At 39.8% G+C, this 12,626-nt stretch overlaps 1 protein-coding gene across 9 annotated transcripts in view; it reads left to right on the top strand.

Moving 5' to 3' along the window:
- The window catches only part of znf521 (zinc finger protein 521), a 123,477-nt gene extending 112,914 nt beyond the window's left edge, over window positions 1-10,563 (top strand). For all 9 annotated transcript variants that reach the window (XM_015372518.1, XM_015372520.1, XM_015372526.1 and 6 more), the window contains one exon: window positions 10,400-10,563. In XM_015372518.1, coding sequence (XP_015228004.1) covers window positions 10,400-10,429 — 30 coding nt within the window. In that variant the 3' untranslated portion in view covers window positions 10,430-10,563. The remainder of the gene's footprint in view (window positions 1-10,399) is intronic.
- Window positions 10,564-12,626: the final 2,063 nt, after the last annotated feature.

Genomic DNA, 12,626 nt, shown 5'->3' with positions numbered 1-12,626 from the left:
ATATGAGCCTCTGTTTGTGGATATACATCTGTGTGCATGCTCTATGTATTTGCCTTTGTCTCTATCTCTCTAAGGGTCTGATATGTGCATGCAAACACAATGTCTGGAGGGAGACATGACAAAAACTCCCAGAAGCCTTTGAGCTCCTCTCTTTTTTGTCTTTTTTTTTTTTCCTCTGTTGCACCATTGGGGAAAGTTAAATCCAAACAAAGAGGAGACGCTTAGTGTACTGCGCCTGAATCCTTCACCGAAGCCTTTCCTCAAACGTGTCTCTTGTACTTTACTAGGTTGACTTTTTCTGCAACTTTGATAAAAAAAAACAATTTGAAGCGTTTCTCAAGGAAAGTCACGCAGGTTTAATTTTCTGTCTGTACTTATTTTGTTTTTTGGTTAACAGAATTTAACGGCATACACAGTAAGCAGCGTTAGATCAGTTATTCCTGCTGGAGTTTGGCCTTCATATTTTAAGAATGCTGAAGTTTAACTTTCTCCATTTAAAAAAAACAAACATGAAAATTGTGATTTTGAGGCATTATTTTTTTTCAATTTGGGAAAACAAAAAGAGTGGTTGTATACAAAAAATTAGCATTTCCGGATTTTATCCCCTGATATCTCTTTTTGACAGAGATATCTGACTCAAGCTTGTTACAAAATTCCAAGAACTGAAATCTTTGTTTTTGTTCATAGGTGGCAGGTAAATAGTTTGTTTTTGCTCTGACTATAATAATCAAAATCAGCTGCTGAACTCCTGGAAATTCCTTTCCACTGTAGCCTTTGTAAAACCCACAAAAGGCAACACAATGGCAGATGGAGGATTTTTAAGATTGATAAAGGAGGAGGAGGAGAACAAAATTATTTTAAATACAGCTTGGAACACATATTTCCATATAATCTCAAATATGTCACAAAAACAAATACTTTAAGATTGACTTTTTTAATCCAATCTCAACAATTCCTTCTAACTCCTGTAATGAAATGTGAAATCAAGCCTGTATGTAAGCTAATGTTGTAGTCAAGGCCACATAGTCTGAGACCGAGACCAGAGCTTGTCAAGGCAAAGACGCGATCAATATGTCAAGGGAGCTGAGACCATTTTCAAGGGCAATACTCTAATCAAAATAATGGTAGTTAACAACTTAATGTATAATATAGATAGTAATGCAATAAAACCTTTCAGTCAGGTTCTCTGCCACAAAGCTTTGATGAGCCAAAACTTGAACTTTCAACTGCATGCAACTTGTCCAACAAATTTGACAAACCATTAAAAAGCAAACAGTCAAAAATGTGAAAACTCTGAAAATTAAATCCACCCAGGTAAGCATTAACTGACTTGGCATTAGCTGCAGGCAAAAGAAATAGAAGAGGGAGGTGGGTGTCTTGAATGCATCTAAATTTCTTTCTTTCTGTGTGTTTTAGATGCATCAATATATTTGCACTGGAAAATATTTCCCTTCCCTTTTACATCCCTCTTATCCTCTTGTCCCTGACACAGAAGAGCAAGGGTGGCAACATTGAAATTTTTCTGTATTGGTTGCAGCCTGATGTTTTATGTCTACATGCAGAATAATAGGGGAGGTGCAGCTGTGTTTTGACTAGTCTTAAGAAACAAACTTGTTTCTAGGATGTCCAAGACCATGACAAGACTGAGTATAACTGTACTGTGATTACCGTAATACTACAAGACCAAGACTTGGAAAATATCTCAAGAAAGGTATTAAGACAACGACATAGCCTGGGGTGTTGGCCATTACATGGTTTATAGCAAAGTTTTGTTTGCTGCATCATGATAAAAATGTCCACACTTTCATATACCTTATTAAGTGAGTTTTGGTGGTTTAAGAATCAAACAAATTTCCATTATTTTTCTCCTGCTGTTTATTGCTGCATTATTGCAAGGACAGTTACTATAATTGAAATGCCATTACTTCTTGTTCTGGTGAAATGGAAACATTTTCTCAGATTTATTCACTACAATGTGCTTTGCTCATCGTATTTCACTTTGCTTACAAAATTGATTTGACTAAATAATTTTGTTTTTAAATGTTAATTTAGGGAGGAACATAAATTAATACGATTTTATGAAAACAAAAAATACAGAGTTACAACAAGACACTTGTAGGAGAGGAAATTGAGTATGAGAATGGTGTCAGGCAGTTTAATGGGAGAGTCCAGCAATGAACAATGTAAAACCAGGAACTTACTTAACTTAAAGTACAAGAAGACTGAAGAAGGGAAACAAATTACATTTATGAACTAAACTTAGACATAAAGAAACCATCAGCCTAGGGAGAAAAAACAAACTGATTCAACAGAAGTATTACTAAATGTACAGAGAGCTGAACACAATAAAAAACTAGAAACTGAACTCAAAAGCATTAAAAAATATGAAAAGACCTTAATGAACAACAAGGAAATCCTACAGTGCTGTTCAAAATATTTGTTTGGGTTTTTTTTTTTTCAAATTTTATTCTGTATTTGCTTAGAGGCTAATTTAAATTTTCCAGATCATAAATATAAAAATTTCAAAACAAAGATAATCTTAAGGTATTGGCATCATACTTTGTTAACTTAGGAATTAACTAAGATTAAACTTTTTGAATTGGCTGCGTTCAGTTTCACTATCCACAGCAAGGACTGGTAACTGTCAGGCCTGTAGAATCAATTAAATCAAGCTTGTCTCGCAAAGTGAATTGGATATGATATCTCATGTAGTAATACATTATTTTCCAAGATAAAATCTAAGAAATTAATAATGAGTAAGTAAATAATAACTCTGTCTGGAAAAACATCACAAAACAATTTTAAAGGTTTTAGCACTCTAGAAAACCACAGTGCGAAACATTTTCCTCAAATGGAGAACACATAAACATTGGAGAACCTTCCCAAGAGTGATAAGCCTAACAAAAATACTACAAGAATGCACTGATTGATTCAGAATGCAACTTAAGAACCCAGAAGAACAATGTGAAACATTGCAAGTTTCATTTTGGCTACAGTGAGCATTAACATATTCAAAAAGAGGCACATAAATACCGTCCATAAGAGAGATCCAAGCACAGATGCTGCGTTATGTTTAAAAAGATTAATCCTGTTGATCCTCAAGAAAAGTATCCTTGAGACGGACAAAATAAAACTTAATTTTGAAGGTGTGCCTCCTATTAGTTCTGACCTAAAACTTGTACAGTATAAAACAAAAAAAAATTATACTGTCAGTTAAACATGATGGTGGCGTAATTGCCTTGTGCTGTTTTGCGGCTTTAAAACCTAGAAGATTTTCCTTAATTGATGGAACCAGGAATTAAGATCTCCTCTAGAAAGGCCTGAAGGAACATATTCCACCTAGTAGTTCACAACTATTAACTCAAGCAGGTCATACAGAAGTGCATTTATCCAAAGTACACCGGTAATTAAACTAAAAAAATAAACTAACCAAAAATTAAATAAAGGTTTTGCGTTTGTCTGGTTATAATCTGAACTTCAGTATGATTTAAATGCTTTGGTATGAACCTGGGCAGGACATTCATGCTTTAAAGCCTTTTAATGCAGCTGAATCAAGAACATTTTGAAAGGAGAAATGTGCTATACCCTTTGAGATGTTTGCATCCAACCATTCATCCATCCACCATCCATCCATCCATCCATCCATCCATCCATCCAACCATCCATCTATCCACCATCCATCCATCCATCCTCCACTCATCTATCAACCCATCCATCCATCCATCCATCACCTACCCATCTATCCATCCATCCAACCATCCATCCATCCATCCTCCACCCAACCATTCTTCCATCCATCATTCATTCACACATTCTTCATCCATCCATCTAACCATCCACCCAACCATCCATCATCCATCCATCCACTCATCCATCCACTCATCCATCCATCCATCATCCATCCATTCATCCACTATCTTCTTTATAATCCTTTGTATTTACAGGTTCCATGTTTGAAGTGTTTCACATTTTTCAGCTAAAATAATTGGGGACTCCAATGTGGGGACATTTTAAATGTCAACAACATTACTAGATGTATCAGTTAGAAGACCTTTTTTTTCTTGACTGGTAAAATAGAAAATCCACTGTATCTTGTATTAGCATGAAAATGCAAGGTTTTATTCCCATCTATGACTGCCTTTGCAGTTGAAAAGCAGGGGCGCGCTCTAATATCCCTAGTCAAAGTCTGTCCCTGTCTGAAGTGGTTAAATGTGAAAGTAATTGTGTTTTGTTTCTGGGACTGACATGCGGAACCCCACGGACCCCATCTCCCTCCTAGTGACAGGCAGAGATCCTCCCCCCTCGCTCTGTCTAATTAGAGGATGTAGCCCAGGGCTCGTGTCCCAGGAAGACCCATCCCCCTCCCAAGATGGTTCCCCTAAGAAAGCCCTTAATTGGGTTCTTTAGTCATAGTCTTCATTTTGGCTGGAAAGGCATCTGTGTGTTGCTATCACCTCACAATACAGTTTGTATCGCTCTCTTGTGTTTTTTCTATTCCTCCTTTTCTCCGTTTTTTCTCCCCATCACTGGCCTTCTCTCCATCTATGCTCCCTCTCCCCTCTCCCACTCTCTCCTCACTTAATGAGGCCCCATAATAACACAGCAGTTGAGCAGTTGTTTTGCTACCTCAGTCAAACAGCAGGATCACTGCATAGTGTGTTTCTAGTACCATTCACTTGTCTACTTTGACAGGGTAATGAGTATCATTTGGAGGTACAAAAGAGTTGGGCCACAAAAAAAGGCGCTGTGCCGTCATCTCCGGTTACACCTCAGAAGTGCTGGCTCCGAGTGCGTCGATGTCTCAAAGTGTTTCAAACGTTATGGATTCAAGATGTATTTTTATAGCAGCTCAGTATGACTACATGGAATACAGTGAAATCCATTGCTGTTGTCATCTCCTTCCTCGCCTAGTGCTGTTACAGTATGACCATGACTCCCTGGATACCTCCCTCAAACAAGACTGTCTGTTACCAAGGAGACTGGTCTGGTTGTGGTGCAACAGTGTTTTGGGTCAGCCCTCCCCGTGGCCCGATAAGTGATGACTGTGGAGAATGCCAGCTGCTGTTTTACTTATTTATATGATTTTTTTTGTTCTATTCATTGGCTAAACGAGCCAGCAGAAAGACTGGCCTAGGGTCAGAGACGAGAGGGATCATCCCTCAGTGGACAGGTCGGCTATATAGAAAGAACAAACAAAGGACTGAGTCAATACTGGACAGCAAGTTCACCCCACCATTAAAGTACAAAGCAGCAATGTAACACTCCTCTTTTCCTCAATTTTTTCTTTTTCCAAATACTGAAAAAAAAATTAGTGTTTTGGTGACATATTTTGAAAAAGTAAAACTATGAGGGATTTCCTGACTAACAGGCGCTGTATACATGCGTTTTCTCTCATTTAAAATGTTTTTGGGGAAGGTTTTAACCTTAAGATTAATTTATCATTGCAACTTTACGTTTTTTTTTCCTGTTCTCATCACTATTTCCTTTTCATTGAGGTCACCTGGTGCTGTGTTGCCATGGAAGCACGCCCATGAGTAGTGCTGGCAAGAAACTGGTGTTTTCAATCAGCCTTATATGGAAAATCCTCACTGACTAAGAGTGATGTTTGTGGTTTTGGTCGGGTTTAGATTATTGTTGTAGAGGTTTAACTCGGTTAACTGTCCCTCAACTAGAAAATGTATTTCTACCTCTTAATTGGAAATGGTGTAGTCTACGGCTCTAAAAAGCTAGGTTGTTTTAATCCATGCCCTTCTGCTGCAAAATTCCAAAAAGGCTCTTGACCTGACCTCAAACCTTACAGAAATTTTCTAGAATATTTTCACAACATATTTAAAAGCAGGGCTCTACTGTAGTAAAATAATGCACTGGTTTTACCTTACCACACCTCGGACATCGTGGAATACACTAGCTGATCACCCTTCCAGCTGATCCAAGCTGTTTAGATTTTTTATGAATATGCTGGAACAGTCTATGAGCACAGCTGTATTTTTTGTTCCTAAATATATATAAAAAACTGTGACTTCATAACATAGATGACTTGGTCTGTCCTGATGGACATGATGTAGCTTCCAAGCTAGACCCAGGAACAGCATACATGACGAAGTAGACGGTGATACAGCTGCTTATAAAATTGCAGGCAGATAAAAAAACCCAGGGAAAGCTAAATTGCCTTATTTTTGTCAGTAGACCAGTGTAAAAATTCTATGCGTTTCTGAAAAAATCAAGTTAATAAGATGGCAGAGGTCCCCTTTGAGTATTTATGACACCTGATAATTTTGTTTCTTTTGAAATGGCTTTACATTAGAGAGTTTTATAATATCAATGTAACTAATATACAGGTATGTCCCAAGTTTATGCAGGGTGTAATTTTAAACATATTCCTTAGAATATAGATTGCTGTAGAAAAGAAAAGCTGCATAATGGGACACATTCCGTTCAATTCACCAGTTAGCTCTGCGTATATTTAAGGTGCAAACGGCTTTATTTGTTCGAGAAACCGTGAAAAGGCCATGGTTTAAAAAGTCATTATTGCACAGCTAGGTCTCCAACCACTCAATAAAATCTGGCTTTAAAGTTACACCAGATAGAGAGAGCAGAAAAATACACTTAACATGCTCATCAGATATTACCATAATGCTAAAACTTTAAGATAAGGATTAAGCACAACATCTTGCTCTCTATGATCGTGGACAATTTAAAGATTTTCTCTAACACAGCAGGATCAGATGAAAGAAGCTTCTGTCTCAGAGTCCAGTGGCCTTTCTCTGCAGAGCTGATGCAAGAGATGCACCTCTGTTGCCTCACTGGAGACCGTGCACTATCGATGGAGACCAGAGGAATGGGAAATGACATAAAGAATGATTAGTTAATAAATCAGCTCCCTAGCCGACTTGCTCTTTCCTGGGTTCTGCTCCTTCACCAATCGTTCCCCATTACACCCTCCCTCCCCCTCTGCAGCAGCTTTAAATCCTGAAGACACGTTGCACCTGTTTGCATGGGTACACCAGACCCCTGCCGGGTGTTCTCCCTCCTCTTCCACTACCCCTGAGGGCGCTGCATTGGGGTGATGTAATCAGATGAAAGCCTTGGTTTAGCGATAGCATGGAGCCTAGATGTGCGAAGAAGAGAGAGGAGAAAAGGGGTGCTTGCTCCTCAGAAGGCCAAGGCGGGTGTGTGTTATCGATCAGCGCAAAATTTAATTTAGTGTAGAATTGAGTTGCTACGGTTTACCAGAACACTGCTGGTAACTACAGCAGGCCTGTGTGGCCAGCAGGTGGTTGAAAGGATCGAGGAGGAGATTAAGGGTTGAATATAAGGGAGGGAAATGGATGATAAGGGGAATGGCAGAGTTTCAGGGGGAATAGAATCGGAGTTAGGATGAGAGCTAAAAGGCTTAATGGAGGGCAACTAATCCTAAATTGCCGCAATTCTAGTGTGACACCATTAGTGACATCCTCTTTACGGGTGCAGTGGACATTTTGCTCATTTTCTTACAAAAAGCAAGAAGTTAACTGCATGTGTGGTATCTAATTTGGGGCTGCACGCTGTAGGTATTTAGGGCACCCACCAATTGTGCAGAAGTAACTTGAAGAACTCGACAAGGATAAAGATTGGAAAGCGGATTTCCTTCCTCCCCTTTCCCTCTCTTCCACCCCTTTGTACTTATACACAGAACAGTTTATAGCTACTCTGCAGAGTTCAATATCCTCAGAGATAAAGGTATCAGTTTCATTTTCTCTGAACGTTTTTTTTTTCCTCTCCCTTTTTTTTTTTCTATTTCCCTTTAGTCTGCATGGCTGCCACAGCCACTGAAGTCGTTTAACACCGTCCTTGAGAAAGCCCTCAGTGTAAAAACTCCTGGCATGTTTAAGGAAAAAGGTAGAATGCAGTGTGTGTCAGGCGGAGCTGGGACATTCAGACAGGGGGGGGTGCGTTCCCCAGAGGCGTTATTTTCCCCTCTAATAGCTGTTACGAGCCCTACATTATATCCAAGGAGCTACATTCCTTTGGGGTCCAGACAGAGGAACACTGACACACACTCCCACCTAGATGGACTGACACACTCACACAAAGGCATGCACACTCAGTTGAGCACAAATTCTCTCTGTTTCTTTCTTTTGCACACACACACACAAATGCACACACACAGTCAGTTCTAGCTGCTTTGCTCTCCTCCCGTGTCAATATCCTGCCATTTGAAGTCACGTACTGCAGGGGCTTCTGGGAGTCACTGAGGAGCCAGCCTGACGGGTAATGGGCCGCATTCATTAATAAGGTTGCCGTGCTCCTGTCCCTCCTCAGCCACACCAAGGATGTCTTCACCGGAGGGGAGGAGGGGGTTGAGGTGAGGTGAGGAGAGAGAGGGAGAATCCCGTAGGGAGTCTCCTCCCAGACTCACTTAAAGGAGCTTTATTTCAGCAAGAGAGGGGAGAGGAAAGCAGGAGGAGCTGTCCAGGAGCCTCCTCCTATAAAAAAAGGACACCGGAGAGCTGCGTTAACCTGTACCGGGGTCATAGTCCTGCTCCCCGTCAAACAGCTTATTACCCCACCTGTCGGGATGTAATCACGCTGGCTAAAAGGAAAACTGTTGAGGTGTTTAAATGCTTTATGTGGAGGCAGCTGAAATGGTAAAAGCGTAAAGAGCGAATTCAAGGGGGGGGGGCTAATAGCCACCTCTCAGTCCTGCCTGAGGGATTCAGTATCAACCGTATTGAAGGTATCTACTTTGGTAAACCGCTTCACCAACGTTGGGGGAAATATGTAATAGTAATTAAACCAGTGACTGTGGAGGACAATGGATTAAAATGAACTCATTGACGTTGTCAGGAAACCCATTGGTAGTGAGCCAGTATCATGATGGTTGTAGCTATCAGAAGATCGGTATACTGAGGTCGTAGAAATAGTCATGGTTTAACCTGTGCCCCAAATTGTGCTAAGAATATTCCCCCAGATCATCACACCCCTGCCAAAAGCTTGAAGCATGGGTACCAGGCGTTATGGATCCCTGCATTAATGCTGTTTAGGCTGAATTCTGACCCTACCATCTGGACCTTGTAGATTAAATTACTCACTGAACCAGGTTACGTCTTTTAATTAGTTGTTGTCTCTTTTTAAAAAGCTTTTTGTGAATCGAAACCTTAGTTTAATGTTATTGCCTGACAGGAGTCGCCTTCTATGGTCTTTTGATGCAATACCTTCAAAAAGAACTCAGTAGGTCCAACATGCTGTATGTTCAGATATTATCTTGCATACATTGGTTGCTTTTGTCCACAAAACAAGACACACATATCTGCTGAACAGACATTTTCTCTTTACTTATGACCCCTGTAAACTTGATTCCAACTTAAATGCCTATATACATGGAGTTTCTGCTTTGTGATTGGCTGGTTTCACTTGTTGGAAAGCAATTTAACAGGTGCACCTGATTAATCGGCCTGTGATTGCATGTGTGAAATCAAAAAGGGACAAGTCCACTGTGATCTTTGTGTATTTCTGCATGCATGTGGGATGATGACTGTGTGACAGGTGTGTTTAGTCAATGGCAGTTTAGAGAGTCCAAGGCCATGTTTTAAACAGAGCACAGCAAGTGGGGCATGTAGTTTGCATTAAAGGGATTAGCAGTCACTTCAAAAGATGACCTGGATTCAGCCCACCAGGGACACCCGTTACACACACCCTGGTCCACGCTCCCTTTAAAGAATCTGGCACAGCTGCCCCACTACAACCCCACTCTCAACTCTGTGTATCTGTTTGTGTGTGAGTGCATATGCATATACTTCAATGAAACAGCCTAACAGAGTTTTAGATTCGTACCTTGTGATGGTGTCATGGTTAACTGTGCAGCAAAATATACTCACAAAAGTGTGGAGGATCAAATCATCAGCGGTCTCAACTGTACCTCTTAACTTTTTTCATCTACAGGATACATCTATAGTACATTCATTAAATGGGGGTACCCCCAAGGAAGATATTTTATATCAGGTGTGTCAGGGCTTTGTTATGGATTTGTTGTCATGGTGGCAGGCTTTGACTGGGAGTAGGAAACAATCTGTCAGTTGTGCTAAATGATGTGGTTAGATCAGAACTGGAAACAGGCTGGTTTGAAATATTCTAAATAATGTTCTGTTGAAATTGTATAGGGAGTGTAACTCAAATAGGCATAAAAAGATACACATCAAATGTCACACAACTGTTATTTGCTGTTAATTTACAATTGAAGGAGCAAGTTTGACAGCCTATTATCCTAAATAAACTACAACTTTAAAACCTTGCTGACTCTACAGTATCTCTCTCTCATCTTTATATATATATATATATATATATATATATACATATCAGGAAAAGGGTGCATTTGCTTTGAGTAATAATGTTTCTCCTGCATTTTTTGTATGTTTTGCAGAACCACACATTGACTCAGCACAGCAGCTAACGTGGCAGAGCTCAGTGCCGTGACCAAGAACAAGGATTGCATGACGCACAGAACAATGCCTGACCGCCAATTATCGTCGGAGCGTTTTCCCACTGACTGACTTGTTCTGAACTTTCGATTCAGCCACGCTGTCAGAAAAAAAACACTACAGAAGAAGGAAGAAAAAAAAGAAGTTACAGAAACAGTGAAAGAACTTAAAAGAAACCTCTGTGTTCTTTGCTGGTAATTGTGTCCAAATAAAGAAAAGGTAATCTTCTTTGTACATAGAATTTCCTCATGTGTTGCTTATTTACAGGTATATTACAATCTTATACAGTATTTGCCAATGTACAGTTAAAATGTTTGTCTAAAAAAAAAAGAATAAAGGAGGGAAAAAAAAATATCATTAAATCTGTTAAACAAAAAATGGGTTTTGATCCATTGTAAGAAGCGGGGTGCCACTGGGAGCACAGGACTCTTTTCATTACTGGCACTCCTTCGTGATAAATGCAGACACAGTCAATCATGATGAGGTAAACCTGTAAAAACGGGATCTCGATTCACCAGCGTAGGCAGATATCTTGTCTGTGTGTCTGTCATACAACAAGCATGGCTGCCAGAGGACGAGCTATGGGATGACAGCGCAACAAATCTGCTTTGTCTATGCTGAAATTCATGTGAGATTCAGGAGAAAAAAATAGAGAAGAGGGGGAAAAAAACTAACAGGTCAGGGGACAGGCAGGATGCTGATATATGCAAACGCAGTGACACAGATTTAGAAAAGGCTAGCTCCTCTGGTTGGCTCGTGAATAGAGGCGTGAAGCTCCCATGTGGCTCTCAGAGCATGGGGAAATCTCCAGCTCACTGATTCAACCTGTACATTTTCGTTATTAATGTTTACTGCTTGTTGAAGCCAGAAGATTACTGGAATTTTCCTTTTTTTTTTTCATGTTTTGTTATTGGTGTATTTTCAACAATTTGAATTTAGGGGCATGAAGACTGAGTCTCATCTCAGACTGTCTCGGGGATTCCAACGCAGTTCCAAAATGGCTAGTTCCAAATCCCTGGCTCCACTCCTGGAGAGTGCCCACCCATCCCTCTTTCTTTGCACCATCTCATCGCCCAACACTCAAACTGGAAGCCACCATATAAAACTCCGAATCCACCCTGTATTATAAATGTTTTGCATTCATTGAACCTGAGATGCACTTTTGTATGAAACTTTTATGTTTTGACATTTTGACTGAAATAATTCGTATACAGTTTACAGGAAACCACCATCTCCTGAAGCCAAAAGGAAAGTTATCTCTGATGTTATTGAAATGTATTGTAAAATATAGAGTTCTGTATTTGGCAGAGCTCATTTTTTTGTGTTGCACATGTGATGGAAATAATAAAAAAAAACTGTATGAGGACATGCCTCTAGTGTTTGCTGGATTTCTAAAAGCTCTTTGCATGTGTGTGAGAAAGAGAACATTTAACCCATCAGACAGGTCCTATGGCAGCACAAGCACGACTATCTTTCAAAGCTTGCACTGTTTTTTTTTTTTATATTGTATCAAATTGCATCCTATTTTTTCTTACTCCCTCGTGGCACTCACTAACGAACATCTGAGCATCTTAAGGGAGGTCTTTGTTATTAATGACTCCATTACCCATCACCCTGTGCGGTCCCATTCTACACACCCTTGTGTTAGGCCTATTTAGGGAGCCTCCAGCACTCCGGGGGACCTGGGAAAAGATTCTCCTGCCTTCACCGAATGGGACATTAGCATCTGTCTGTCTGAACAAATGATTCATCAGTGGTGACACAAAATGCTGCCTATTAAATATCCACGCTTTCCCTTTTTTTAAAATAAAACATTCATTGTGAAATTTAAAGCTATTTTTGCTAGAACAAGAGTCATATTATACAGAATTTATATGATATGATGGCAATAAATCAAGCCACACCCCTTTTTTAATTAGTTTCTGTGCAAATATTTCAATGTCCAGTTGAAAAACTGCCTCTCGCCTGTGGATAGCTGGAGATAGGCACCAGCACCCCTCGCGACCCCACTTGGGGTATGTAGTTTAAAATGTTTAAACTACAGGACATTTGACCTCACATGACCATTGGCTAACTAGGCTTAAATTATCTGATTTTTCTCTTTTTTGCCATTGAACTAAAGGGCTATTTAACAGTTTGCATTAAATTTACTTTACTCAAACTAAATGG

The sequence above is a fragment of the Cyprinodon variegatus genome, unplaced genomic scaffold (genome assembly GCF_000732505.1).
Source record: "Cyprinodon variegatus isolate N-32 unplaced genomic scaffold, C_variegatus-1.0 Scaffold73, whole genome shotgun sequence".
In the NCBI taxonomy this organism is placed as follows: Eukaryota; Metazoa; Chordata; class Actinopteri; order Cyprinodontiformes; family Cyprinodontidae; genus Cyprinodon; species Cyprinodon variegatus.
This window is presented reverse-complemented; position numbering and strand designations above follow the sequence as displayed.